The sequence below is a fragment of the Ovis canadensis genome, chromosome 25, assembly GCF_042477335.2.
Source record: "Ovis canadensis isolate MfBH-ARS-UI-01 breed Bighorn chromosome 25, ARS-UI_OviCan_v2, whole genome shotgun sequence".
Taxonomy (NCBI): Eukaryota; Metazoa; Chordata; class Mammalia; order Artiodactyla; family Bovidae; genus Ovis; species Ovis canadensis.
Window position 1 is genome coordinate 19930462 of NC_091269.1, and position 25663 is coordinate 19956124.

Consider the following 25663-nt stretch of genomic DNA (forward strand, 5'->3'; position numbering starts at 1 on the left):
CTAATGGCAGAGGCATCTATCGGCACAACTAAGCAGTCACAGGACAGGGTATCAGGTGCGTTTCTACCCATCAACAGTCAGCTGGGTTTTTCTTCTAAACTGCTCGCTGGTTCACGACACTAGAGTGGCAAGATCATATAGACTAGACTATACACGACGTCAAGACTCACAAGAGCGGCCTGGAGTTTTGTCTGTGACCTTTTAAACAAACTCACATATTAACAAAGAGTCAACATCTAAATAGACTTTTATTTTTTCTTTTACTTACTTGGACAGAAAAGAAAATTCATCAGCTTCCATTAGTCTCCCTAAGTGTTGGAAATGCATTAAACTCAGAAATAGTGGACCTTGTAGAAAAGCATCACAAATTAAAAATAGATTTCTCCATGTGGTAAAAGTTCTTTCAATCCAATTAAAGGACACGGCAAAGGTGTTTTGAAACACAATTTAAAATTCGGCCTACAATCCGTGGCATCCAGTTAAAGCCACAGGGCGAGGTGGCCGTCGTGAACTGGGTACAGATACGATGTGATCCGGAGCATGCCGCCAGCAACACTTGTGATTAACTGAGTGACGACACGGAAGAACATCCCAAAGCCTGAGTAGAGGAGGTGTGCATTTGTAAAAATAAAGGGGTGACATAGATTGGGTTGAAGGGAGATCACGTAACTTCAGAAATTACTCGTTTCTTATCTGTGGGGACAGCCAGACCAGCCGACCACCCTAGCGGAGGTCTCCCAGGGAGACGTGTGAACCTTGGTTCAGAGAAGGCCCAGGTGTTCTGAGAAGTAAGTAGAGCCCTTGCTGCCAGCTGCTCATCATGGAGGCCTTTCAGGCTGGTGGTGAGCAGACCCCAGGCTCTGGGAGTCACACCCAGCCAAGCTGTACAGGGGGGTCTGCCAATGCCCGCCACACCATCACAAGGCAGGCAGTGAGGCTGGCCAGCACTGCCCAGGGACCACACGAGAGGGAGAGAGCGTGGTCACCCACAGAGACAATCTTGTCTCAGCCGTGCTGTGTATTTTCCAAAACAAGTAATTCTGCCAGTGACGGCGTCTGTGCAAAGCTCAAGGCCCACAGGCCCCCACGGTCTGATGGATGCAAAGTACCCTTTCTGGCCCAGGTTCAGGCCCAGGCCCGTGATCATGCAAGGAGCCACAACAGGGTGGGGTGAGAGGGTGAGGACAGAAGAGGGACATTTCCTTTTACAGAAGATCTTGAGCAACAGTAAGAAAATAACCTGAAGATATATCTAAAAATAAGAACAGCATCACACTTCACCGCCATCCTGTCACCGTCTTTCTCCCCATACACCAGCCACTCCGGGACAGGCAGGAGTGCTGTGTGCACACACCAGAGTGGCCCCACTCCCCATACCAACACTGCCTTTCAGCCATGCCAGGCTGTTCCTTCTGCTACGAGCCCTGTTCTGAGCTGCCCACTCGAGGCAAACACTGGCAAACCCTCTGGGCTCCTACACAACCCCAGACAATCCCAGCTGCACACGGCCCAGCTGGCTCCCTTCCCATCACCCTCAGACACTGCGTGACCTGAACCATGGCGTGGACATCTTTCATCTTCACCAGCTCGTTCCATCCCTGGCGCCCACGATGGCAGCAGCCCTCCCGGGTTCCCTGTGCTGAACGGGCTCCCAATGGCCTCCAGGGGGACTGCAAGGGTGCCCTGCCCTGCGCTGGTGGCATGGAAGGTCTGGCTCAGGGCCACACCTGCCGGGTGCTCACGCCAAGGTGGTGGCCACTCTCCGGAGGGAAGCCGTGCTCTTCTCTGTGTGGAGACCGGATGCTGCTCCCCTCTGACCAGGTCCATCCTGGCGCCTCCAGAGGCCCTGAGCACCCCGCCTGGACTGTAGCCACACACAGGGCGTCCACGGGTCTCTGACCGGCAGGGCAGACATCAGGCTCCCCCGCCCCTCCCTGGACCTGGTCCTTACCTAGCCCGGGCCACGCCCAGGACATCAGAGGCTTGGAGAGGTATCCTCCAGGCCCAGCAGCTCTTGCACGAGTCTCTCACCAAACTGGGCCCGGCTGTACCTCTTCACGTGGTAGGCATCTGACATCTTGTACAGAATGTAGGCGTTATTGACGGCTATGCTGACGGCAAACCAGAACACCTGTTGCCAGGTCTTGTTCGGTTTATGAGAAATGAAATACCTAAGAGGACAGAAGGGTAAAAAGGGCTGACTCAGATGGTGCCCAGGTGCCCCGTGCAGGAGAGATTCCCAAAGGCCTCGTCAGGCTCAACAGGGTGCTGTTAGGAGCGTGGGCGTGGGAATCAGGCTGGGGAGGGGGGAACAGGGAGCGGGGAGGACAGCTCTCACTGAGGCTCAGGCACATGAACTTTACTTATGATGAAAATAGTCCCTAGGAAAGGATCAGGTGGAGGAGGTGGGTCACCGCAGGGGCCACTGAACCAGGAGCCAGGCCTGTGTGGTGTGGCTGGGGCTCAGGAGGACACAGGGCTGCGGGCTTCCCTGCACAAGCGCGGCGCGTCCCGAGCCCCTCCTGCCACAACCACCCGCAGCTCCTCGCTCTTCTCTTCACTGCCCCACCTTCCCCCAGACGGAGGACAGCTGTCACCTCAGGAGAGCCTTCTCTGCTGGAGAGCCCCGCCTCAGGACCCACCCCTGTGCCGCTGCCCTCTGCAGGCATGTGTGTCTCTGCACCCCAAATGCTGGGTGTTGGAGGGTCAGCAACCTCCGCACCACTGAGGCGCCCAGCCAGGGCAGCCTGCAATGTCTGCTTCATCACACAGACTGCCCTGTGAGCACCGCCCAGGCCCATGAGCTGCCAGGCAGGCCAGGGCTCCAGGAAGACACTGCAGTGACTCTGAGGGAGTGGGGCGCCCTCTACCTCTGGGCTTTTCCAGGAGGCCCAGGTTCCTGCACTGCCCTCCCCACCAAGCAGCCTGGGAGACGTCAATGACCCTCAAGGAGGGCTGAGAAAAACGCCCACCGCCCTCTGGGTTAGTCTCACCCTGTTTTAGATTGTGAGGTTCAGGCCCAGCAGTTAACAGGCCGAGGTTCAGCAGCTCCCGATGTGGGCATGGGAGCCACCTGGAGACAGCACTGGGGCACGCACACGTACACGCACACGCGTGTGGTCCACACGTGTGCACTCATGGTGATACTGCACCTGAGCCCACACTCACACGTGAAACGACTCAGTAACCACGGCTCACCCACTGATGTGAGGGACCGCGCCCCGTCTGCGGAGGGGACGCTGGGCAGGGCCTCAGGGACCATAGCGGGCGGGGTCGGGCCTGACGGCAGACGTGGAGGAAGGGGAACAGGCAGGGCCACAGTGCGGGCAGCCGGGCGGCGGGAGGTGGGGGTGGCCGCGTGGCTGGGCCCTGGGGGACGCGGGGCTGAGGGCTCAGGGTTTTCTCTCTCAGGGTCTTCATCTGTCAGCTCTGATGGGGCAGCTGATCGCCCGGTAGCCCCTGCTCTCGGCAGCGAGGCCCCCGCTCTCCGCAGTGACGCTCGCCGGCGCCGGCTCACTTACTTGCTGTACTTGTCGTCGTACTTGCAGATGTAGCTGAGGTGGGCCGCGAAGGCCTCCACGGCCAGCGGGCAGGGGATCTCCCCGCTCCTCCTCTTGATGATTGCTCCTGCAGAGACAGGCGGGACACCCCTCTGAGCCTCCCCTGCGGACCCCCGTTCAGGGCACGGTCTTCTCCATCCTGTCTGCTTGTCAAGACCCCTGCGGACCCCCATTCAGATCACGTTCTTCTCCATCCTGTCTGCTTGTCAACACAGACAGCAGGGGAGGAGATGGAAAAAACCACTATCAACAACATCACTGAGGCTTCAGGGGAGCTGAGGAAAACACGGGCAGGTGAGCAAAGAACATGGAGTTGCAGCACAGACCAGGGCAGGGCCCGCGGCAGATAATGGCAAAGGCGGGTGTGAGCGGAGCAGGGCTGGAGCATCCGACAGGGCCCTGAGAGCAGAGCGGAGGCCAGGGCTCACTGGCCCCTGCTCCCTCCCCCAGGCTCCCGCTCCCTTCCCCAGGCCCCCGCTCCCTTCCCCAGGCCCCCGCTCCCTTCCCCAGGCCCCCGCTCCCTTCCCCAGGCCCCCGCTCCCTCCCCAGGCCCCCGCTCCCTTCCCCAGGCCCCCGCTCCCTCCCCAGGCCCCCGCTCCCTTCCCCCCGGCTCCCGCTCCCTTCCCCAGGCCCCCGCTCCCTTCCCCACGGCCCCCGCTCCCTTTCCCAGGCCCCCCCCCTCTCTTCCCCGTGGCCCCTGCTCCCTTCCCCTCGGCCCCCGCTCCCTTCCCCAGGCCCCCGCTCCCTTCCCCAGGCCCCCGCTCCCTTCCCCAGGCCCCCGCTCCCTTCCCCAGACCCCGCTCCCATCCCCCGGCCCCCGCTCCCTTCCCCAGGCCCCCGCTCCCTTCCCCAGGCTCCCACTCCATCTGCCAGGTCTGAGAGCAGTGCAAGGAGGTGGCCACCACTGTCAGGGGGCCAGGGATCCGGTCCACCTGCTCTGCTCAAGGCAGGGTTCAGAAGAACCAGGAGCCGCCTGACCCCAGGCTCTGCTACGCCTCCACTGTGGACAGAACCCTTTACCCTTTACTGATCCTCAAATGCACTCTCTCACATGCCTTCAAACACCGTATCCTCCTTAACACAAATGGAACTGAGTCCCAGGGTCACGACCAAAGTCACGGCAAGAGTGAAACATTCCACCGACCAGGAGTGAGAAGCAGAGAGAGATCAGTCAGCCCTCTCCAGCCTGCTGCCCAATAACCTGTCTTCCGAGACCTGCCCTGAATAGGGGGGCCGTCCACTGCACCCCCAGAGGTGATGTGCGGGCTGGAAAGACGGTCAAGTGTGGTGAGAGTTACACAGCACTTCCTCTGAGGAGCCTCCCCTGCAGCAGCACCATGTGAGGGAGAAGAATGCCACTGTTTTCAGGGATTAGTTCGCAGGGCTGTGAAATTTTAGCACTGTTTAAATATGTGTGGGGTAGCTCCTCCGGGCCGCCGCCCCTGACCTTGGACTTGGGTAGCTCCTCTCGGCCGTTCCAGCGCCATCGCAGCCTGGCACTCTCGGCCACTGCCCCTGACCTTGGACGTGGGGTAACTCCTCTTGGCCGCTGCATCTTGGGAATGGGGTCCTCCCAGCTTTTGCCCCTGACCTTGGACGTGGGGTAGCTCCTCTCGGCCACGCTATGTGCGCTGGTCGCAGCCACCTGCGACATTTCAGTGCCAAGAAAATGCACAGGTCACAGCAAACACCCTCTTCTAACAACACAAGAGAAGACTACACATGGACATCACCAGATGGTCAACACCGAAATCAGATTGATTCTATTCTTTGCAGCCAAAAATGGAGAAGCTCTATACAGTCAACAAAAACAAGACCAGGAGCAGACTGTGGCTCAGATCATGAACTCCTTATTGCCAAATTCAGACTGAAATTGAAGAAGGTAGGGAAAACCGCTAGACGATTCACGTATGACCTAAATCAAATCCCTTATGATTATACAGTGGAAGAGAGAAATAGATTTAAGGTCCTAGATCTGATAGAGTGCCTGATGAACTATGGAATGAGGTTCATGACATTGTACAGGAGACAGGGATCAAGACCACCCCCATGGAAAAGAAATGCAAGAAAGCAAAATGGCTGTCTCGGGAGGCCTTACAAATAGCTGTGAAAAGAAGAGAAGGGAAAAGCAAAGGAGAAAAGGAAAGATATAAGCATCTGAATGCAGAGTTCCAAAGAATAGCAAGGAGAGATAAGAAAGCCTTCCTCCGTGATCAAGGCAAAGAAATAGAGGAAAACAACAGAATGGGAAAGACTAGAGATCTCTTCAAGAAGATTAGAGATACCAAGGGAATATTTCATGCAAACATGGGCTCCACGAAGGACAGAAATGGTATGGACCTAACAGAAGCAGAAGATATTAAGAAGAGGTGGCAAGAAGACACAGAAAAACTGTACAAAAAAGATCTTCATGACCAAGATAATCACAATGGTGTGATCACTCACCTAGAGCCAGACATCCTGTAATGTGAAATCAAGTGGGCCTTAGAAAGCATCACTACGAACAAAGCTAGTGGAGGTGATGGAATTCCAATTGAGCTATTTCCAATCCTGAAAGGTGATGCTGTGAAAATGCTGCACTCAATTTGCCAGCAAATTTGGAAAACTCAGCAGTGGTCACAGGACTGGAAAAGGTCAATTTTTATTCCAATCCCAAAGAAAGGCAATATCAAAGAATGCTCAAACCACCACACAATTGCACTCATCTCATGCGCTAGCAAAGTCATGCTCACAATTCTCCAAGCCAGACTGCAGCAGTACGTAAACCGTGAACTTCCAGATGTTCAAGCTGGGTTTAGAAAAGGCAGAGGAACCAGAGATCAAATTGCCAACATCTGCTGGATCATGGAAAAAGCCAGAGAGTTCCAGAAAAACATCTATTTCTGCTTTATTGACTATGCCAAAGCCTTTGACTATGTGGATCACAATAAACTGTGGAAAATTCTGAAAGAGATGGGAATACCAGACCACCTCACCTGCCTCTTGAGAAACCTATATGCAGGTCAGGAAGCAACAGTTAGAACTGGACATGGAACAACAGACTGGTTCCAAATAGGAAAAGGAGTATGTCAAGGCTGTATATTGTCACCTTGCTTATTTAACTTATATGCAGAGTACATCATGAAAAACGCTGGAATGGAAGAAGCACAAGCTGGAATCAAGATTGCCAGGAGAAATATCAATAATCTCAGATATGCAGATGATACCACCCTATGGCAGAAAGTGAAGAGGAGCTAAAAAGCCTCTTGATGAAAGTGAAAGTGGAGAGTAAAAAAGTTGGCTTAAAGCTCAACATTTAGAAAACGAAGATCATGGCATCTGGTCCCATCACTTCATGGGAAATAGATGGGGAAACAGTGGAAACAGTGGCAGACTTTATTTTGGGGGGCTCCAAAATCACTGTAGATGGTGACTGCAGCCATGAAATTAAAAGACGCTTACTCCTTGGAGGAAAAGTTATGACCAACCTAGACAGCATATTCAAAAGCAGAGACATTACTTTGCTAACAAAGGTCCGTCTAGTCAAGGCTATGGTTTTTTCTGTGGTCATGTATGGATGTGAGAGTTGGACTGTGAAGAAAGCTAAGTGCTGAAGAACTGATGCTTTTGAACTGTGGTGTTGGAGAAGACTCTTGAGAGTCCCTTGGCCTGCAAGGAGATCCAACCAGTCCATTCTGAAGGAGATCAGCCCTGGGATTTCTTTGGAAGGAATGATGCTAAAGCTGAAACTCCAGTACTTTGGCCACCTCATGCGAAGAGTTGACTCACTGGAAAAGATTCTGATGCTGGGAGGGGTTGGGGGCAGGAGGAGAAGGGGACGACAGAGGATGAGATGGCTGGATGGCATCACTGACTCGATGGATGTGAGTCTGAGTGAACTCTGGGAGCTGGTGATGGACAGGGAGGCCTGGTGTGCTGCGATTCATGGGGTCAGAAAGAGTCGGAGACGACTGAGCGACTGAACTGACTGAACTGAAATATGTGTGAGTAGTGAAAGTCACTCAGTCCTGTCCAACTCTGCGACCCCATGGACTATACAGTCCAAGGAATTCTCCAGGTCAGAATACTAGATTGGGTAGCCTTCCCTTCTCCAGTAGTTGAAGTAAAAATGGCTCGTCACCCCCCCCCCCCCCACTGAGGGGGAGGGAGACAAGAGTCACACCGATCCATCTGCTCAGACTCAGCCCTAAACCAGGACAGTTTTTTGTCTCCCATCCCTGCTCCCCAAATACTGACTTTCTGCACTGGAGTGCCTGGAGATCTTATGAGAGGCTGAGAAGCTAGCTCTGGAGGTGTGGGGACGCTTGGGCAGCACCCAGGCAACACGCTTTCTAAAGCCTCAAGACCTCAAAGAACCATGGTGCCCGTCCAGGGCCTCCTCCCAGTCAGAGGCTTCTGGGGCCCGGATCCTGAGAGCTTCTCTCCACAGAGACACTCTACTGTCGGATGCCGCGGCCACATGCAGGTCCTCCAAGGCTGGGCTCTCCGCCTCCACGGAGGGCGGTCTCTCTACAGCACCCTTCCTGTGGGGACCTGCCCTGGGGCCTCTGCTCACCACCCAACCCCAAACACAAGAGAGCAAACACCCCCACCTCACACCTGGCCTGGGTGCATGGCCCAGGGAGGCTTCCCATCGCCAGCTCTATTTTAATTTGCCTGACTTTCAACTACAGCCTCCTCTAGGGCTAAAGAGGCCCCCTTAGGGCTTCCCAGATCCATGTGGGTATGAGCAGGTCAGACTGTCTGATAAAATCCCCTCCCTTCTCTCTTCCCAGAGGCAGGGGACATCTCGCTCTGAGGCAGCAGGGTCCCAGCGGGTCAGGTCCACTCTCCAGGGATGAGGGCATGGTGCTGGCCGGGGCCCTGCGGTTCCCACCGCCTGCCCTCAGCACCGGCAGGGCAGTAGCTTCAGGGCTGCTCACCCAGGTGTGAGAGGCCTGCTCCCCTTCTCTCGGAAGAAGAAGTTTCCTCCCTATTCCTTCACACTTTTGAACTTAAATGAGGATTACAGCTGGAAATAGAAGACTGGCTTCAAAATCCAGGTTTCTGTCAATCTCTTTGAGCATTTCTCCAAGGTTATTACCAGTCCAGCCTCCTCCCTGGTGATACCTTAGATTTCAGATACTACTCAAGATGAAAAGGGTGAGACTGCTGTCCTATTAATATTGTTTTCTGAGGAATGGAAAGTTTTAGACATTGGAATATTGACAAGAGGTTATGTGATATTTACTGTCTCTGCTGACGTCATAACCAGGGATGATGTGTTGTCTCTGGGTGCACCCTTGTATGTCTGTGGCTGGGTGTGACCCTCTGCACATCTATATTCTAAGAGTAAACCTCTGTGACACTGTAGGTTCACATGGGCCTATGACAGAACTACCTGTCTTCCTGTTGCAGGGGTCTGTCTCTCCACCTCCTCCAGGTTTTTTCTGGCTGGGCTGACGTCCTTTCTGCCCTTCTCTAAGTCTGAACGAATGAGTCAAGACCTAACACACAGACCTGATATCTGATATGCAAACATTCCACACCCACACGGGCCTCATGGACTCTGAACTCTATGGGCAAAGAGGGAGATGGAAGACTCAAAAAGGATTTGGTTCTTCATGGGGATGACTCTGGGTAAATGACAGCATGTAACTTAAAGAGCCTGCATACCCTCACACTGAAGACTGGGTGCTGAAGAATTGATGCTTTTGAACTGTAGTGTTGAAGAAGACTCTTGAGAGTCCCTTGGATTGCAAGGAGATCCAACCAGTCCATCCTAAAGAAGATCAATCCTGAATATTCACTGGAAGGACTGATGCTGAAGCTCCAAAACTTTGGCACCTGATATGAAGAGCCAAATCACTAGAAAAGACCCCGATGCTGGCAAAGGCTGAAGGCAGGAGGAGAAGGGGATGACAGAGGATGAGAGGGCTGGACGGCATGACTGACTCAATGGACTGGAGTCTGCGCAAGCTCATAGAGAGGGTGAAGGACAGGGAAGTCTGGCATGCCGCGGTCCATGGGGTTGCAATGAACTGGACACAATTGAGTAACTGAACAATGACAGGGCTCACACTTTCTGAAAGAGCGCTCATTCTCCCTTAGAATCCACAGTAAAGAATAACAAATCAATCCCTAAAATGTTCAGTATGAAAAGGCGAAAAGATGTGACACTGAAAGATGAACTGCCCAGGTTGGTAGGTGCCCGATATGCTGCTGGAGAAGAGCAGAAAAACAGTTCCAGAAGGAAAGAGGAGGCTGAGCCACAGCGGAAACAATGCCCAAGTAGGTGGCCAACATGCTGCTGGAGAAGAGCAGAAAAACAGTTCCAGAAGGAAAGAGGAGGCTGAGCCACAGTGGAAACAATGCCCAGCTGTGGATGTGTCTGGCAATGACAGTAAAGTCCGATGCTGTGAAGAGCAATATTACGTAGGAACCTGGGATCCTGAAAAAGGTAAATTGGAAGTGGTCAAACTGGAGATGGCAAGAGTGAACACCCACATTTTAGGAATCAGAGAACTAAAATGGACCCAAATGGGTGCATTTAATTCAGAGGACCGTTATATCTACTACTGTGGGCAAGAATCCCTTAGAAGAAATGGAGTAGCCATCATAGGCAACAAGAGCCTGAAATGCAGTACTTGGGTGCAATCTCAAAAGTGACAGAATGACCTCTGTTCATTTCCAAGGCAAATCATTCAATATCACATTAATCCAAGTCTATGTTCCAACCATTAACGCTGAAGAAGCTGAACAGTTCTATGAAGACATACAAGAACTTCTAGAACTAACACCAAAAAAAAAAAAAAAGATGTCCTTTTCATCACAGGGGACTGGAATGAAAAAGTAGGAAGTCAAGAGACACCTTCAGTAACAGGCAAGTTTGGCCTTGGAGTACAAAATGAAGCAGGGCAAAGGCTAACAGAGTTTTGCCAAGAGAATGCACTGGTCATAGCAAACACCCTCTTCCAACAACACAAGAGAAGACTCTACACATGGACATCACCAGATGGTCAATACCAAAATCAAATTGATTATATTCTTTGTAGCCAAAGGTGGAGAAGCTCTATAGTCAGCAAAAATAAGACTGGGAGCTGATTGTGGCTCAGATCATGAACTCCTTATTGCCAAATTAAGACTTAAATTGAAGAAAGTAGAAAACCAATAGACCATTCAGGTATGACCTAAATCAAATCCCTTACAGTAGAAGTGACAAATAGATTCAAGGGATTAGATCTGATAGACAGAGTGGCTGAAGAACTATGGATGGAAGTTCGTGACATCATACAGGAGGCAGGGATCAAGATCATCCCAAAGAAAAAGAAACGCAAAAAGGCAAAATGGCTATCTGAGGTGGCCTTGCAAATAGCTGTGAAAAGAAGAGAAGTAAAAAGCAAAGGAGAAAAGGAAAGATAGACCCATTTGAATGCAGAGTTCCAAAGAAGAGCAAGGAGAGAGAAGAAAGCTTTCCTCAGTGATCAATGCAAAATAAAGGTAAACAATAGAATGGGAAAGACTAGAGATCTCTTCAAGAAAATTAGAGATACCAAGGGAACACTTCATGCCAGGATGGGCACAATAAAGGACAGAAATGGTATGGATCTAACAGATGCAGAAGATATTAAGAAGAGGTGGCAAGAAAACACAGAAGAACTACACGAAAAAGATCATAACGACCCAGATAACCATGATGGTGTGATCACTAACCTGGAGCCAGACATTCTGGAGTGTGAAATCAAGTGGGCCTTAGGAATCATCACTACAAACAAAGCTCGTGGAGGTGATGGAATTCCAGTGGAGCTATTTCAAATCGTAAAAGATGATGCTGTGAAAGTGCTGCACTCAATATGCCAGCAAATTTGGAAAACTCAGCAGTGGTCACAGGACTGGAAAAGGTCAATTTTCATTCCAATCCCAAAGAAAAGTAATGCCAAAGAATGCTCAAACTACTGCACAACTGCACTCATTTCACACAGCAACAAAGTACTGCTCAAAGTTCTCCAACCTAGGCTTCAAGAGTACATGAACCGAGAACTTCCAGATGTTTAAGCTGGATTTAGAACAGGTAGAGGAACTAGAGATCAAACTGCCAACATCTGCTGGATCATAGAAAAAGCAAGAGAATTTAAAAAAAAAATCTACTTCTGCTTCACTGACTATGCTAAAGGCTTTGATTGTATGGATCACAACAAACTGGAAAATTCTTCATGAGATGGGAATAACAGACTACCTGACCTGCCTGCTGTGAAACCTGTATGCAGGTCACAAAGCAACAGTTAGAATGGGACATGTACAACACACTGGTTCCAAATCAAGAAAGGAGTAAGTCAAGGCTGTACACTGTCACCCTGCTTATTTAACTTAGATACAGAGTATAGCATGCAGAATGCCGAGCTGGATGAAGCACAAGCTGGAATCAAGATTGCCAGGAGAAATGTCAATAACCTCAGATTCCCTGGAGGCTCAGGTGGTAAAACATCTGCCTGCAATATGGGAGACTCGGCTTCAATTGCTGGGTCGCGAAGATCCTCTGGAGAAGGAAATGGCCACCCACTCCAGTACTCTTGCTTGGAAAATTCCATGGATGGAGGAGCCTGGTAGGCTACAGTCCATGGGGTGGCAAAGAGATGACACGACTTACTGACTTCACTCTCTTCTTTCACTTCAGATATGCAGATGACACCACTCTTATGGCAAAAAGCAAAAAGGAACAAAAGAGCCTCGTGAAAGAGAAGAGTGAAAAAGCTGACTTAACATTCAAAACTCAACACTCAAAAAAAAGATGATCATGGCATCTGGTCCCACCACTTCATCACAAATAGATGGGGAAACAATGGAAACAGTGACAGAGTTTATCTTTTAGGGCTCCAAAATCACTGCAGATGGTGACTGCAGCCATGAAATTAAAAGACTCTTGCTCCTTGGAAGAAAAGCTATGACTAACCTAGACAGTGTATTAAAAACCAGAGACATCACTTTGCCGACAAAGGTCAAAGCTATGGTTTTTCAGTAGTCATGTATGGATGTGAGAGCTGGACTACAAACAAGGCTGAGCTCTGAAGAATGGGTGCTTTTGAACTGAGGTGTTGGAGAAGACTCGTGAGAGTCCTTTGACTGCATGGAAATCCAATCAGTCCGTCCTAAAGCAAATCAACCCTGAATATTCATTGGAAGGACTGATGCTGAAGCTGAACCTCCAATACTTTGGCCACTTGATATAAAGAGCTGACTCACTGGAAAAGACCATGATGTTGGGAAGGATTGAAGGCAGGAGGAGAAGGTGATGACAGAGGATGCGATGGTTGGATGGTAACGCTGACTCAATGGACTTGAGTTTGAGCAAGCCCAGGGAGATGGTGAAGGACAGAGAAGCCTGGCATGCTGCAGTCCCTGGGGTCACAAAGATTAAAACTCGACTGAGTAACTAAACAACAGAATGTTCATAAGTAGTTACATGTTTTCTGAAATGGGAAATTCTGCTCACCTTTTACAAGAGCATATATGTTCATAATAGAAGACAGTATAAAGCTGGCAAGCAGTCTTTAGAACATAGGAGACTCTATCATCTGGGTGATATAATAAGTAGGGAAAAAATAATTATTTGATCAATGGTTCAGGAACAGAGGTGGGGCTGCTTGGTCAACCAATCTTTGCCACTTATCAAAAAAAACAGTAGCACCCTGACTGATGCCACATACCAAAATAAATTCCAAGTGCAAAGAGCACAAAATCACATTATAAAACAACCAGGTGGTCTATTTACTTACCTGGCCTTGGGACAGAGCAGGGTTTTTTTTAAGCATGAGAACAAATAACACGATTAACAGCAGTGCATGCCTGTTAAGTCTGATTCTGTGCGACCCTACGGACTGTAGCCTACCAGGCTCCTCTGTCCATGGGATTTTCCTGGCAAAAATTGGAGTCGCTTGCCATGCCCTCCTCCATGGGTCTTCCCAACTCAGGGATCGAACTCCAGTCTCTTATGTCTCCCATATTGTAAGCAGGTTCTTTAACACTAGTGCCACCTAGGAAGGCCCTCAACAGCTGTGCCTATGTGGAAATGAAAACCCTTTGCACATTAAAAATACTGACCATAAATAAAAGCAACAGGAAGACAAATGCATAAAAATACCTGCTATAGGCATAAAATCTTTCATAAAATTTCAAGTTCCTAAGACAAGTACTTCAAATGAAAAATTTAAAAGAACATGACAAAATCATCGAATATCAGCTAATAAACACATGAAGAGATGTTCAACCTCACCAGCAGTCATGGCAATTTATAGTTAAAATTTTATAGCATTTTCAGCCATCTTATTGACAAATTTAGGAAAGAAAACAAATACAGTGTTGGTATAGCAGGAGAAATCTCAGTCTCTTGTAACCACTGCAGTGGTAATAAGTACAGCCTTTTGGCAGCACAGCATCAGAGTCTTAAAACCATGCAGACCCTTCAGCACAACCATTTAACTTTTAGATTTATCCTGAGGAAGCGACCAAAGATGAACCTGAAGACTTATCTATGAAAATCTTCACTATATCACTCTTCATATTGTGAAAAAAAAAAAAGATCATTAATAGGAGCAAGATAAAGAATTACGACACAATCTAAGGATGAAATACTAGGTAGTTTTAAAAAATCATGTTTTTGAAGCACAGCAGAAGGACAGTCACATCAGAACTATCTCCATTAAGCAGCAAGGCCCTTGGATGGAACCAGGAAAAGGACTCCAAGTGGGGAGCATGCCGACACCATAGCCTCTACTCTGCGAGCCCCTCGGGCATACCCAGGGTCTCCTCTCTCCCAGATGGGCTCACAGTGTCCACAGGCCCTAACGGGGCAGGGAGGGCTCAGGGGCTTGGAGGTGGGGGGCGGTCTGTGGCCAGGCTGTGGACACACACCTCGAGATTTTTAAGGGTGTCTAGGATTTGGAACTTCATGATTAATAACAGAGCGCACACTTTAGAAATGGAAAGTATCACTGAATTGAACACAAATACTCGTTTCAGCTTATTTAAAACCCAACCCTCCCAAAATTTTATTGTCTTTGCCCCTTAATAGCCTCTTGCCTCCTTCCCTTGGTGTCTGATTAAAGGGCTCTAGTCCTTGAGACTAGGGATTTCGACCCTATTGCAGGCTTTTCCCTACCCTTCCCAGATGCAGTCTTTTCTCTGCCACCTCACTGCACCAGTTCAGACATGGGGAATCTTCTGCTTTGGGACATCGTTTCAGAGGCCATCACTTAAAATAATTTGGTGGGAAGCAACTCCAACACCCTAGACCCACACCTTCCAAGATACTTCGATCCTCTGGTCCCGCCTCGAGGCCCAAGCGCAAAGACAGCAGGAGTCCAGGGCGATCCTTCAGCTGGCAGGGCAATTCCAAAAGCCTCCTCTAGGTGCCCTTGATACAGAACCTGATGGGTCGGCTTTCACCACCTCCACCCCCACACCCCTGAGTGGGGTAACAACACCCATGTGCCTTGACTGTAACCTGCACTGAAATGTTGCACGAGGTGTGTGTGGAGGTGAGGGATGGGGAAAAGTGAAAAGAGATGCTAAATACCACACACAGGCATACACGCATAGCAATACACACACTACACACACACCCGAGTTCCTTGGCAGTGTTTCTTTAATAGTACGGACTGCTGTGCTAAGTCGCTTCAGTTGTGTCCGAATCTGTGCAACCTTACAGACTGTAGCCCACCAGGCTCCTCTGTCCATGGGATTCTCCAGGCAAGAATACTGGAGTGGGTTGCCATTCCCTTCTCCAGGGGTTCTTTCTGACCCACCGATCCAACTGGCGTCTCTTAACGCCTCAGGTTAAGGCATCTCTTAACCTGCATTGGCAGGCGGGTTCTTTACCACTAGCACCACCTGGGAAGCCCAATAGTAAAGACAAAGATGTCTTAATGTAAAGGAACCCAAGGGACTTTTCAAGTACACTGAAAGTGAAAGGCACTCAGTTATGCCTGACTCTTTGCAAACCCATGGCCTGCTCCTCTGTTTATGGAATTCTCCAGGCCAGAATACTGGAGTGTGTAGCTGCTCTCTTCTCCAGGGGATTTTCCGAACCCAGGTCTCCTGCAATGCAGGTGGATTCTGAGCCACCAGGGAAGCTGTAAGTACTTTTGTAAAGGGTCCCTTTGTCATTGCAATTTTCTTTTCTGCTATTTAATAATGTTTGAGCTGTGGGTTCCCTTAAATACAAACATTGAAAAGATAAGAATGGTGCACTGGGATGACCCAGAGAGATGATATGGGGAGGGAGGCGAGAGTGGGGTTCAACCTTGGGAACTCATGTGCACCTGTGTGGATTCATGTCAATGTATGACAAAACCAATCCAGTATTGTAAAGTAAAAAAAAATAAATAAATAAAAAGCAGAAAAAAAAAAAAAAGAATGGTTGACTTTTTCCCTCCTCCCATGAGACTAGATTTTTCACAGAATCCTAAATGATGAAGCGATTATATAAATGCTGTTCAACAGAACCAATTATCACACTATGTATGACCTAGGGACCTATGTGGGGAACTGCTTGGGTCATCTGCAAATGCCAGCCTTCTCCTGACATAACAAGTCCCGGGGCGCTGACAGCCTGTGGGCTCAGGAGGGCCAGCCTCCATGTAAGAAGCAGCAGGCATCACCCACTCCACGGCCTAGAGCTAAAGAGGGGCAGGGGTCAAGCCCAGCCTCCAGAGCCCCACCCGGGGCCCCCAGTATGCCCACCTTGCTGCATGGGCGAGTAGGCATTGGTCAGGAAGCGGAAGTGCCCCTTGTTGTACCAGCAGATCAGGGACATGCTCCCCTTCATCCGGATGCTGTGCTGGCCCCGGGCAGGTGGTGTGGCTGGGCTGCTTAGCATGGAGGGCGGCAGGCCGGTGCAGTCACTCTTCCTGGAGCTGAGCAGGCCACAGCAGTAGATCCCTGCGGGTACAGGGACCACACAGCCTCAGGGTGGCTCCCCGCTTCCCCAGGAGAGATGGGAAATTTGGGAGCTTTCACCCCAGACGTGCTGCCTCCCCCTCACTTCTGTATGTATCTAAGATTACACAGAAGACCTAAGGCAAGCAGAGCGTCGGCAGGAAGACAGCAGTTCTCACGGCCAGGGGGCTTGCGACCTGCCAGTGCAGGGCTGAACCTGCGGACCCATTCTCCCATCTGCTTCTAGAACTTCTGAGCTCACGTGATGCACATGAACTTCAGGCTCTTGGTTGGGCGGGCAGAGACGGGCATCATTAAGCCCAAACCAGCTATGTACCCTACCCCTCTCACCAAGACTCGCCATCTGCAGGGCACTTCGGGAAGCTCCGCCTGTGTGCAGCCTGCTTTGTGGGGGTGGTGAGTGGCGGAGTTTTCTGGGGGAAGAGCTAGAGCAGGGCCTCTGAACTCCAGAATGTTGCCTGCAGCAGAAGCCCTGCAAGCAGAGACCAACTGAAATAAGGAGGCTTCTCCAGATTCTTCCAGGACTCGAGGTCTTTCCCAGTCCTCACTGCTCATGGGCTCCCCTGGGGAGCCACGGGGAAGCCCACTTCTCCCCATGCCCAGAGGAGACGTGAAGGGGCCTTCTGACTAGAGCCTGGGGAATAGTCTCCCCGATGTCATGGGCATGAGTACCCTGTCACCTTCTGTGGTGGAAGGACTCTCACGGTCTCCTGTCCTTCCACCGCCTCGGTCAGACCCTTGGGAGGCATGCCCAGTCTCGCCCAAAAGAGGGGGCTCCCCACGGCTCCCACCACTAGGATCCAAATACCCACACTCCGAGACTTACAAACGAGAATCTGCCTTCAAAACAAGAAGAGAATTCAGACGAATGAGGATCATGTTTAAAATTGCCCACCAGGCTTGATGAACACAACCACCCAGAGCAGCTGCATTCTTCTAACGGGAGAAGAGAATCTAGCAGTGCACGCGTTTATTTATAAAAAGAGCGATTCTCATGTGACTAAAAGCAGTCTCCATGCGCCCAGGAGGCACAGCCAGGCTCTCGGCTATGACTTCAACCCGGGCTGCCCGTCAGAATTTCCTGGGGTCACCAGACCAGAGAGCGCAGAGTCCCTGGGGTGGGGGCAGCCATCCATGGGCAACATGGAGACCGCCTCCCCGCCCGTCAGGCACTGCAAGGGGAGCCCAGGGGGTCATATGAGAGGGAAAGACTCAAATTCCATGTCTAATTACTGTTTTCCACTAAAAGATTCTCCTCTATCCTCTAGTTCCCTGAGCAGGGAGGGCCCTCTTCTTCCCAGAACACAGGCCAGCGGCCCAGATCTCAGGGAAGCCTTTGGTGCCCTCACTCTGTACCTACCAGTCCCACCAGGCCCACGCTATGAGAGCGGGACCCTCGGTCCAGGTGGCGAGTTGGGATGAGGCAGCACCGGGCCTGCAGGGTCCACAGAAACTGTTAGCGCAGTTCTGGGAACCCTCGGGGTTTCGTGCCATGCCCGTGACACTCCTACTGGGAGCCGAGCAGGCCAGGGGACGTGGCGGCCCCGGTGCTCACCACGTGCTCTTACACAGGGACACGTGCCGCTGGGTTCATGAGCACTAGGGCCCGCTTTCTCCAACTTGACTTCCACGGCCCTGCTTCACAAAGTCTGATCTGTCCACACTGAATTCTCTCAACAATTAAACCCTGAGCCCTGCTGGAACCGGAGTAGTGGGGTGCAGCCCAGGTCAGCAGCCCAGGGGGTGCCTCATCACAGTTGCTGAGGCCACAGGTCAGCAGCTATGGGCTCCCTGTTACTTGAGAGGGTTTGTTTTTAAGGCCAGACTTCAGATCTGTTGCTAAGCAACAGGTCTGCAATTTCAGCGTCTGGAGGAGCTGAGTGGGGGTGTTCTAGGTTTTTCCTGAGTGAACGGAATATAAATCCCAAATGCAGGAGCAAGTGAAAATAGATGCAGCCTGCCATGGGGCTCCCTGACTCAGCTGGGGTCTGCTTCTGTAGCCCCAATTCTTCCAGAGGCAGAAGGCTTGCTCAATCTTTTCAACAAATGACCCAGGGATCTTAGCACTGAGGGGAGCTAACACCTCTCTGAGGCCCACTGTGCAGATGCCTGTATTAATCCACACAATTCTCTGTCCAACTGGAAGGGGTGACATGACAGCTCACAGACTGGGGAGTTCAGACTCCCTAAGGGCCTTAGGAGAAGCTGTGCCTTGATGCTGTGGATTTAATATTTGTGCCCCATTCCCAAATCCTACATCGAAAACCTAACGCCTCAGGTGAGGTGATGGTATCTGGAAGTGGGCCTTCAGGAGGTGATTAGGTCAGAAAGGCAGAGTCCTCATGAATGGGATTGGTGCCCCTAGAAAAGAGGCCCCACAGATTCCCTCATCCCTTTCCCCACGTGAGGACACAGGGAGAAACCTGCAGCCTCACCTAGCCATGCTGGCACCCCGTCCTGGACATCCAGCCTCTGCAACTGGGAGCAATAAATCCGTGTTGTGTATGAGCCACCCACTCTGTAGCACTCTGTTATAGCAGCCCATTAAACGCTAGCAAAACTCCTTGGAGGGCCTGGCCTCATCACAAAGGACACAAAGGGGTGCACCCAGAAAACCTGTACTGACCTGTCCCCTAGACCATAAGCTTGAGACAGGTCTCTGTCTACATTTCTGGGGCCAAGCAGGGCAGACAGGCAGCAGGCCCTCAGCCTCAGGCTTTCTCATCAGGCGTTCTGGGGGCCATGCTACCCACCCGAACCCTCAGCCCCATCTCCGCACTTCTCAAGGGCGGGGGGACCTCATTCAATCTGGTCCCCACTTGGCAAACCTTGCTTTTCAAACTCTTCAAACAGGGTCAGGCTGGTGATGCTGGGCCCAGTGAAGATGATGTAGTTCTTCCCGGCCGCGTTCCGGCACAGGCTCCTGGCCACCATGCTGTGCAGCTGGGGCTTGTTCTTCAGTGCATCCAGCCCATCAGGGCCACCGCCTTCCTTCAGGTGGACATAAATCTGCATCAGAGACACACGGGGGTCAGTGAGCTCACAGCACGGCCAGGCTGGGGTCCCGTCACTGAGGAAGCACAGGCTTTTGCCACCAGGCCAGGAACGTGGGAAAGTCACCCCGCTTCAGGCCATCTGTTCCACAGCCCCCACTGGCCCCAGCATCTCTGTGGTCCACAGAGACTGGTCACTTCCTGGCTGCCCTGCAGCCCAGTGCCTCAGCCCAAGACTGCAGTTCGGACCTGCCAGAGTAGAGAAGGGAAAAGGTCTAATAGTTACAAGTAATGCATCTGGCCGCTGAGATGAAATGCAAACACATTTGCCTGTTCTGAAGCACAGAAGTCATGTTCACAGTAAACAGAAATAAAGGCTACTTCCCCTGTAAGAACGGATCTGTGTACTTTCTGTTTACATACCCCTTTTTCATTTACAAAGCATGTCCACAGTCCTAGTAACCAACAGGTGGGCAGAAGGGGCAACATTCACTTCATACTGCAGAGGGAGAGACGGGATTTAAAACCCACGTGACATCCCAGGACCAGCAAAGAGGATGTGCTGGAATTCAGTTCAGTTCAGTTCAGTTCAGTTCAGTCGTTCAGTCGTGTCCGACTCTTTGTGACCTCATGAACTGCAGCATGCCAGGCCTCCCTGTCCATCACCAACTCCCGGAGTTCACTCAGACTCACGTCCATCGAGTCAGTGATGCCATCCAGCCATCTCATCCTCTTTCGGATGCCAGGCCTCCCTGTCCATCACCAACTCCCGGAGTTCACTCAGACTCACGTCCATCGAGTCAGTGATGCCATCCAGCCATCTCATCCTCTTTCGTCCCCTTCTCCTCCTGCCCCCAACCTCTCCCAGCATCAGAGTCTTTTCAAATGAGTCAGCCCTTCGCATCAGGTGGCCAAAGTATTGGAGTTTCAGCTTCAACATCAGTCCCTCCAATGAACATCCAGGACTGATCTCCTTTAGGATGGACTGGCTGGATCTCTTTGCAGTCCAAGGGACTTTCAAGAGTCTTCTCTAACACCACAGTTCAAATGCATCAATTCTTCAGTGCTCAGCTTTCTTTATAGTCCAACTCTCATGTCCATACATGACTACTAGAAAAATCATAGCCTTGACTAGACAGACCTTTGTTGGCAAAGTAATGTCTCTGCATTTTAATATGCTGTCTAGGTTGGTCACAACTTTCCATCCCAGGAGTAAGCGACTTTTAATTTCATGGCGGCAATCACCACCTGCAGTGACTTTGGAGCCCAGAAAAATAAAGTCAGCCACTGTTTCCACTGTTTCCCCATCTATCTGCCATGAAGTAATGGGACCGGATGCCACGATCTTAGTTTTCTGAATGTTGAGCTTTAAGCCAACTTTTTCACTCTCCTCTTTCACTTTCATCAAGAGGCTCTTTAGTTCTTCTTCACTTTCTGCCATAAGGGTGTTGTCATCTGCATATCTGAGCTTATTGATACTTCACCCGGCAATCTTGATTCCAGCTTGTGCTTCCTCCAGCCCAGCGTTTCCCATGATATATCCTGCATAGAAGTTCAACAAGCAAGGTGACAATAGACAGCCTTGACGTATTCCTTCTCCTATTTGGAACCAGTCTGTTGTTCCATGTCCAGTTCTAACTGTTGCTTCCTGACCTGTACACAGGTTTCTCAAGAAGCAGGTCAGATGGTCTGGTATTCCCATCTCTTTCAGAATTTTCCACAGTTTATTGTGATCCACAGAGGCAAAGGCTTTGGCATAGTCAATAAAGCAGAAATAGATGTTTTTCTGGAACTCTCTTGCTTTTTTGATGATCCAGCACATGTTGGCAATTTGATCCCTGGTTCCTCTGCCTCTTCTAAAACCAGCTTGAATATCTGGAAGTTCATGGTTCACGTATTGCTGAAGCCTGGCTTGGAGAATTTTGAGCATTACTTTACTAGCATGTGAGATGAGTGCAATTGTGCAGTAGTTTGAGCATTCTTTGTCATTGCCTTTCTTTGGGATTGGAATGAAAACTGACCTTTTCCAGTCCTGTGGCCACTGCTGAGTTTTCCAAATGTGCTGGCATATGGAGTGAAGCACTTTCACAGCATCATCTTTTAAGATTTGAAATAGCTCAACTGGAATGCCATCACCTCCACTAGCTTTGTTCGTAGTGATGCTTCCTAAGCCCACTTGATTTCACATTCCAGGATGTCTGGCTCCAGGTGAGTGTGAGTTATCACACTTTGGTGATTATCTGGCTCCTGAAGGTCTTTTTTGTATAGTTCTTCTGTGTATTCTTGCCAGCTCTTCTTAATATCTTCTACTTCTATTAGGTCCATACCATTTCTGTTCTTTATTGAGCCCATCTTGGCATGAAATGTTCCCTTGGTATCTCTAATTTTCTTGAAGAGCTCTCTAGTCTTTCCCATTCTATTGTTTTCCTCTATTTCTTTGCACTGATCGCTGACGAAGGCTTTCTTATCTCTCCTTGCTATTCTTTGGAACTCTGCATTCAAATGGGTATATCTTTCCTTTTCTCCCTTGCTTTTCGCTTCTCCTCTTTTCACAGGTATTTATAAGGCCTCCTCAGACAGCCATTTTACTTTTTTCCATTTCTTTTTCTTGGGGATGGTCTTGCTGCCTGTCTCCTGTCACGAGCCTCCATCCATGGTTCATCAGGCACTCTGTCTATCAGGTCTAGTCCCTTAAGTCTATTTTTCACTTCCACTGTATTGTCACAAGGGATTTGATTTAGGTCATACCTGAATGGTCTAGTGGTGTTCTCCAGTTTCTTCAATTTAAGTCTGAATTTGGCAATAGGGAATTCATGATCTGAGCCACAGCCCACTCCCAGTCTTGTTTTTGCTGAGTGTATAGAGCTTTTCCATCTTTGGCTGCAAATTACTACACAATAATTACTGCTGAATTACTACACAATAATTTTAAACCAAGTCCCATGACCTTCTTCTGAAGACATCATCTAAGACACAGATGCAGGAAGTGGGAAGGGAGTTAAGAAGTGAGTGGTCCTCCCTACATTTGATTGAACCGTGAAGACTCAACACATGGGTATTAACTACCGCCCCCCTTTCTGAGTGCTCATGGTGCTCACCGTGCCTGTCACACAGCCCAGGGACCACAGCCAGCAGCTGACGGGCAGGGAGCCGCACCCTGACTACCCTGAGGCACAGAACTGCTGAATGCAGGCCTGGTCATACAGCCTGAGAACAGCCGAGACGGGGCACAGGGAGGACTGGCAGGTCCCCAGTGCTGCCCTTGGCCAAGTGACCGCAGACGATCTCTTGCAAAATACAGCATCTGATGTGCCTAAGCTAAAGGAAGAGCAGGTGGTGTGGCTCCGCCTTTAAAAGCCGCTCATCCTTGAGGAGTCATCAGGGAGGACTTGGCTTCCCCTCAGCCTTGGGGGTTCATGTGGCAGGACTTAATACTTCATTTCGGGGTCTTTATGCCTTTCCCACCTAGATCCCCAGAAGGAACCCCTGACAGACAGTAAGACACGGAGGTGAAGCTAGTCATCCCTGCCAAGCATCATGTGTGGCTGTGGCCAAGCAAGCACATTTCCTCAGAACCTGTCTTCTCTCCTTCAGCAAAGCCCAATGCTACAGCCACGCCACAGGTTTCTGCACCAGTTCTGACTCACAGGATATCCTGACACAACCACGCTGGGCACTCTGTCCCCAAACCCACCTCAGTTCAGTCACTCAGTCGTGTCCGACTCTTTGTGACTCCATGAACTGCAGCACGCCAGGCCTCCCTGTCCATCACCAACTCCCAGAGCCTACCCAAACTCATGTCCATTGAGTCGGTGATGCCATCCAACCATCTCATCCTACGTCATCCCCTTCTCCTCCCACCTTCAATCTTTCCCAGCATCAGGGTCTTTTCAAAGGAGTCAGCTCTTTGCATCGGTTGGCCAAAGCACTGGAGTTTCAGCTTCAGTATCACTACTTCCAGTGAATATTCAGGACTGCTTTCCTTTAGGATGGACTGGCTGGCTCTCCTTGCTGTCCAAGAGACTCTCAAGACTCTTCTCCAACACCACAGTTCAAAAGCATAAGTTCTTCAGCAATCAGCTTTCTTTATAGTCCAACTCTCACATCCATACATGCCTACTGGAAAAACTATAGCTTTGACTTTGTTGGCAAAGTAATGTCTCTGCTTTTTAATATGCTGTCTAGGTTGGTCATAACTTTTCTTCCAAAGAGTAAGCATCTTTTAATTTCATGGCTACAGTCACCATCTACAGCGATTCTGGAGCCCCCCAAAATAAAGTCTGTCACTATTTCCATTGTTTCCTCATCTACTTGCCATGAAGTGATGGGACCAGGTGCCATGATCTTAGTTTTCTGAATGCTGATTTTTTTAGCCACTTTTTCACTCTGCTCTTTCACTTTCATCAAGAGGCTCTTTAGTTCTTCACTTTCTGCCATAAGGGTAGTGTCATCTGCATATCTGAGGTTTTTTATATTTCTCCTGGCAATCTTGATTCCAGCTTGTGCTTCCTCCAGCTCAGCGTTTCTCATGATATACTCTGCATACAGGTTAAAAAAACAGGGTGATAATATACAGCCTGGATGTACTCCTTTTCCTATTTGGAACCAGTCTGTTGTTCCATGTCCAGTTCTAACTGTTGCTTCCTGACCTGCATACAGGTTTCTCAAGAGGCAGGTCAGGTGGTCTGGTATTCCCATCTCTTTCAGAATTTTCCACAGTTTATTGTGATCCACACAGTCAAAGGCTTTGGCATAGTTAATAAAGCAGAAATAGAGGTTTTTCTGGAACTCTCTTGCTTTTTCGATGATCCAGTGGATGTTGGCAATTTGATCTCTGGTTCCTCTGCCTTTTCCAAATCCAGCTTGAACATCTGGAATTTCACAGTTCACATACTGTTGAAGCCTGGCTTGGAGAATTTTGAGCATCACTTTGATAGTGTGTGAGATGAATGCAACTGTGCAGTAGTTTGAGCATTCTACCTCAGGACAGTAGTTTTGTCCCACATGTCCCCTGAAAGGAAACCTTTCATCCACACACACCCAGGATTCTCAGCAGAGTATGGAAGGTGCAGTGCTGGAATCCCTCAGGCCCAATCCTGATGACACCCCACCTATTTTCCGAAGTTCCCTGGAGAGATGGGGCAGCCCCTGGCACACTCTGCCTGAGGCAGGCAACATTTAATAGGATTAAATGCAAAATCCTGTAACCAAGCTAAAAAAATTAACTGCATCTAGTATGGGATGCAAGAAATATGACTCAGCAAGAGTATTAAAACAAGCAAAATACTAAACACTTCGAGATGGATGACTGCAGGCCTCAGATACGTATCTTGACTCCCATTAAAAACCAAGGTGGTGACCATCTTATTCTTCCCTGGTCACATCACGGTCGGTTCTCTGGGATGCCACACTTCCCAAGGTGTAAAGAGAAGGGTGGTGGTCGGTGTATTAGTTTTCTAGGGAAGCCATAACAAAGAGCACAGGGAGGAGCACAGAGGACTCCAAGAGCTCCTCTTTGGCTGCAGAGCTATGCTGCGGAATGATGATTATAACCTTTCTAGGGCAGAACCACGTTGAATGTGAACAAACAGGTGGAAAACAGATCTGCTTGAATCAGAGCTCTTACTAACACTCAGAGCTATTCAAGCACTGAATGGATGGCCTCAGATATGCTCCAGGACAAGTCAGCAGCTGCTTGGAAGGTCTGAGCTTCTCATGCAGGAGGTGTATGCCAGTGCCAAAGGATGGTTCAGAACCACACAGATGCCAAGTTCAGAGGCCCCAGTAAAGTAGACATAAGACATCACCCCTTCTGATGAACCCACAAGCCTTGATTCATGAGAGGATGCCTGGAGTGGGCAGGGCTAAACATGGCCATCAGGGTGACCAACACCAGCAGAATAAACTGACCCTGCTTACGTCCTAACAGCAAAGGGAACATTGCTTCTCTCCTGAAGCTAATGATAACCTGGAAAGAATCACATCTTTCTCACCAGCAGCTTTCCCAGCTGAGGTACTGGGTGAGCCAGAGCCCTACAAACTTGTCTCCAGAAATAAAGCCAGTGTTTTGGAAGGCAGGTTATCCAGGTTCTCAGATGTGAGACGCCTGCCAGCGTCACCCTCTGATTTCCAGACCAGACTCAGCTGCACAGACCAGTGTCCTCCCTTCCACCCCAA

The 25663-nt window shown here is 50.0% G+C and overlaps 1 protein-coding gene across 2 annotated transcripts in view; it reads right to left on the reverse strand.

Annotated features, from left to right (window-relative positions):
• Nucleotides 1-229: 229 nt before the first annotated feature.
• The window catches only part of PGBD5 (piggyBac transposable element derived 5), a 103395-nt gene continuing 77961 nt past the window's right edge, over nucleotides 230-25663 (reverse strand). Inside the window, exons 4-8 of one of the 2 annotated variants that reach the window (XM_069571548.1) lie at nucleotides 19322-19502; nucleotides 16278-16475; nucleotides 3522-3627; nucleotides 1952-2171; nucleotides 230-598 (exon numbers count right to left, since the gene is read on the reverse strand). In XM_069571548.1, the coding sequence (XP_069427649.1) occupies nucleotides 1976-2171; nucleotides 3522-3627; nucleotides 16278-16475; nucleotides 19322-19502 (681 nt within the window). In that variant the 3' untranslated portion in view covers nucleotides 230-598; nucleotides 1952-1975. Of the gene's footprint in view, nucleotides 2172-3521; nucleotides 3628-16277; nucleotides 16476-19321; nucleotides 19503-25663 lie in introns of both variants that reach the window. The other variant, XM_069571549.1, reaches the window with a different exon arrangement.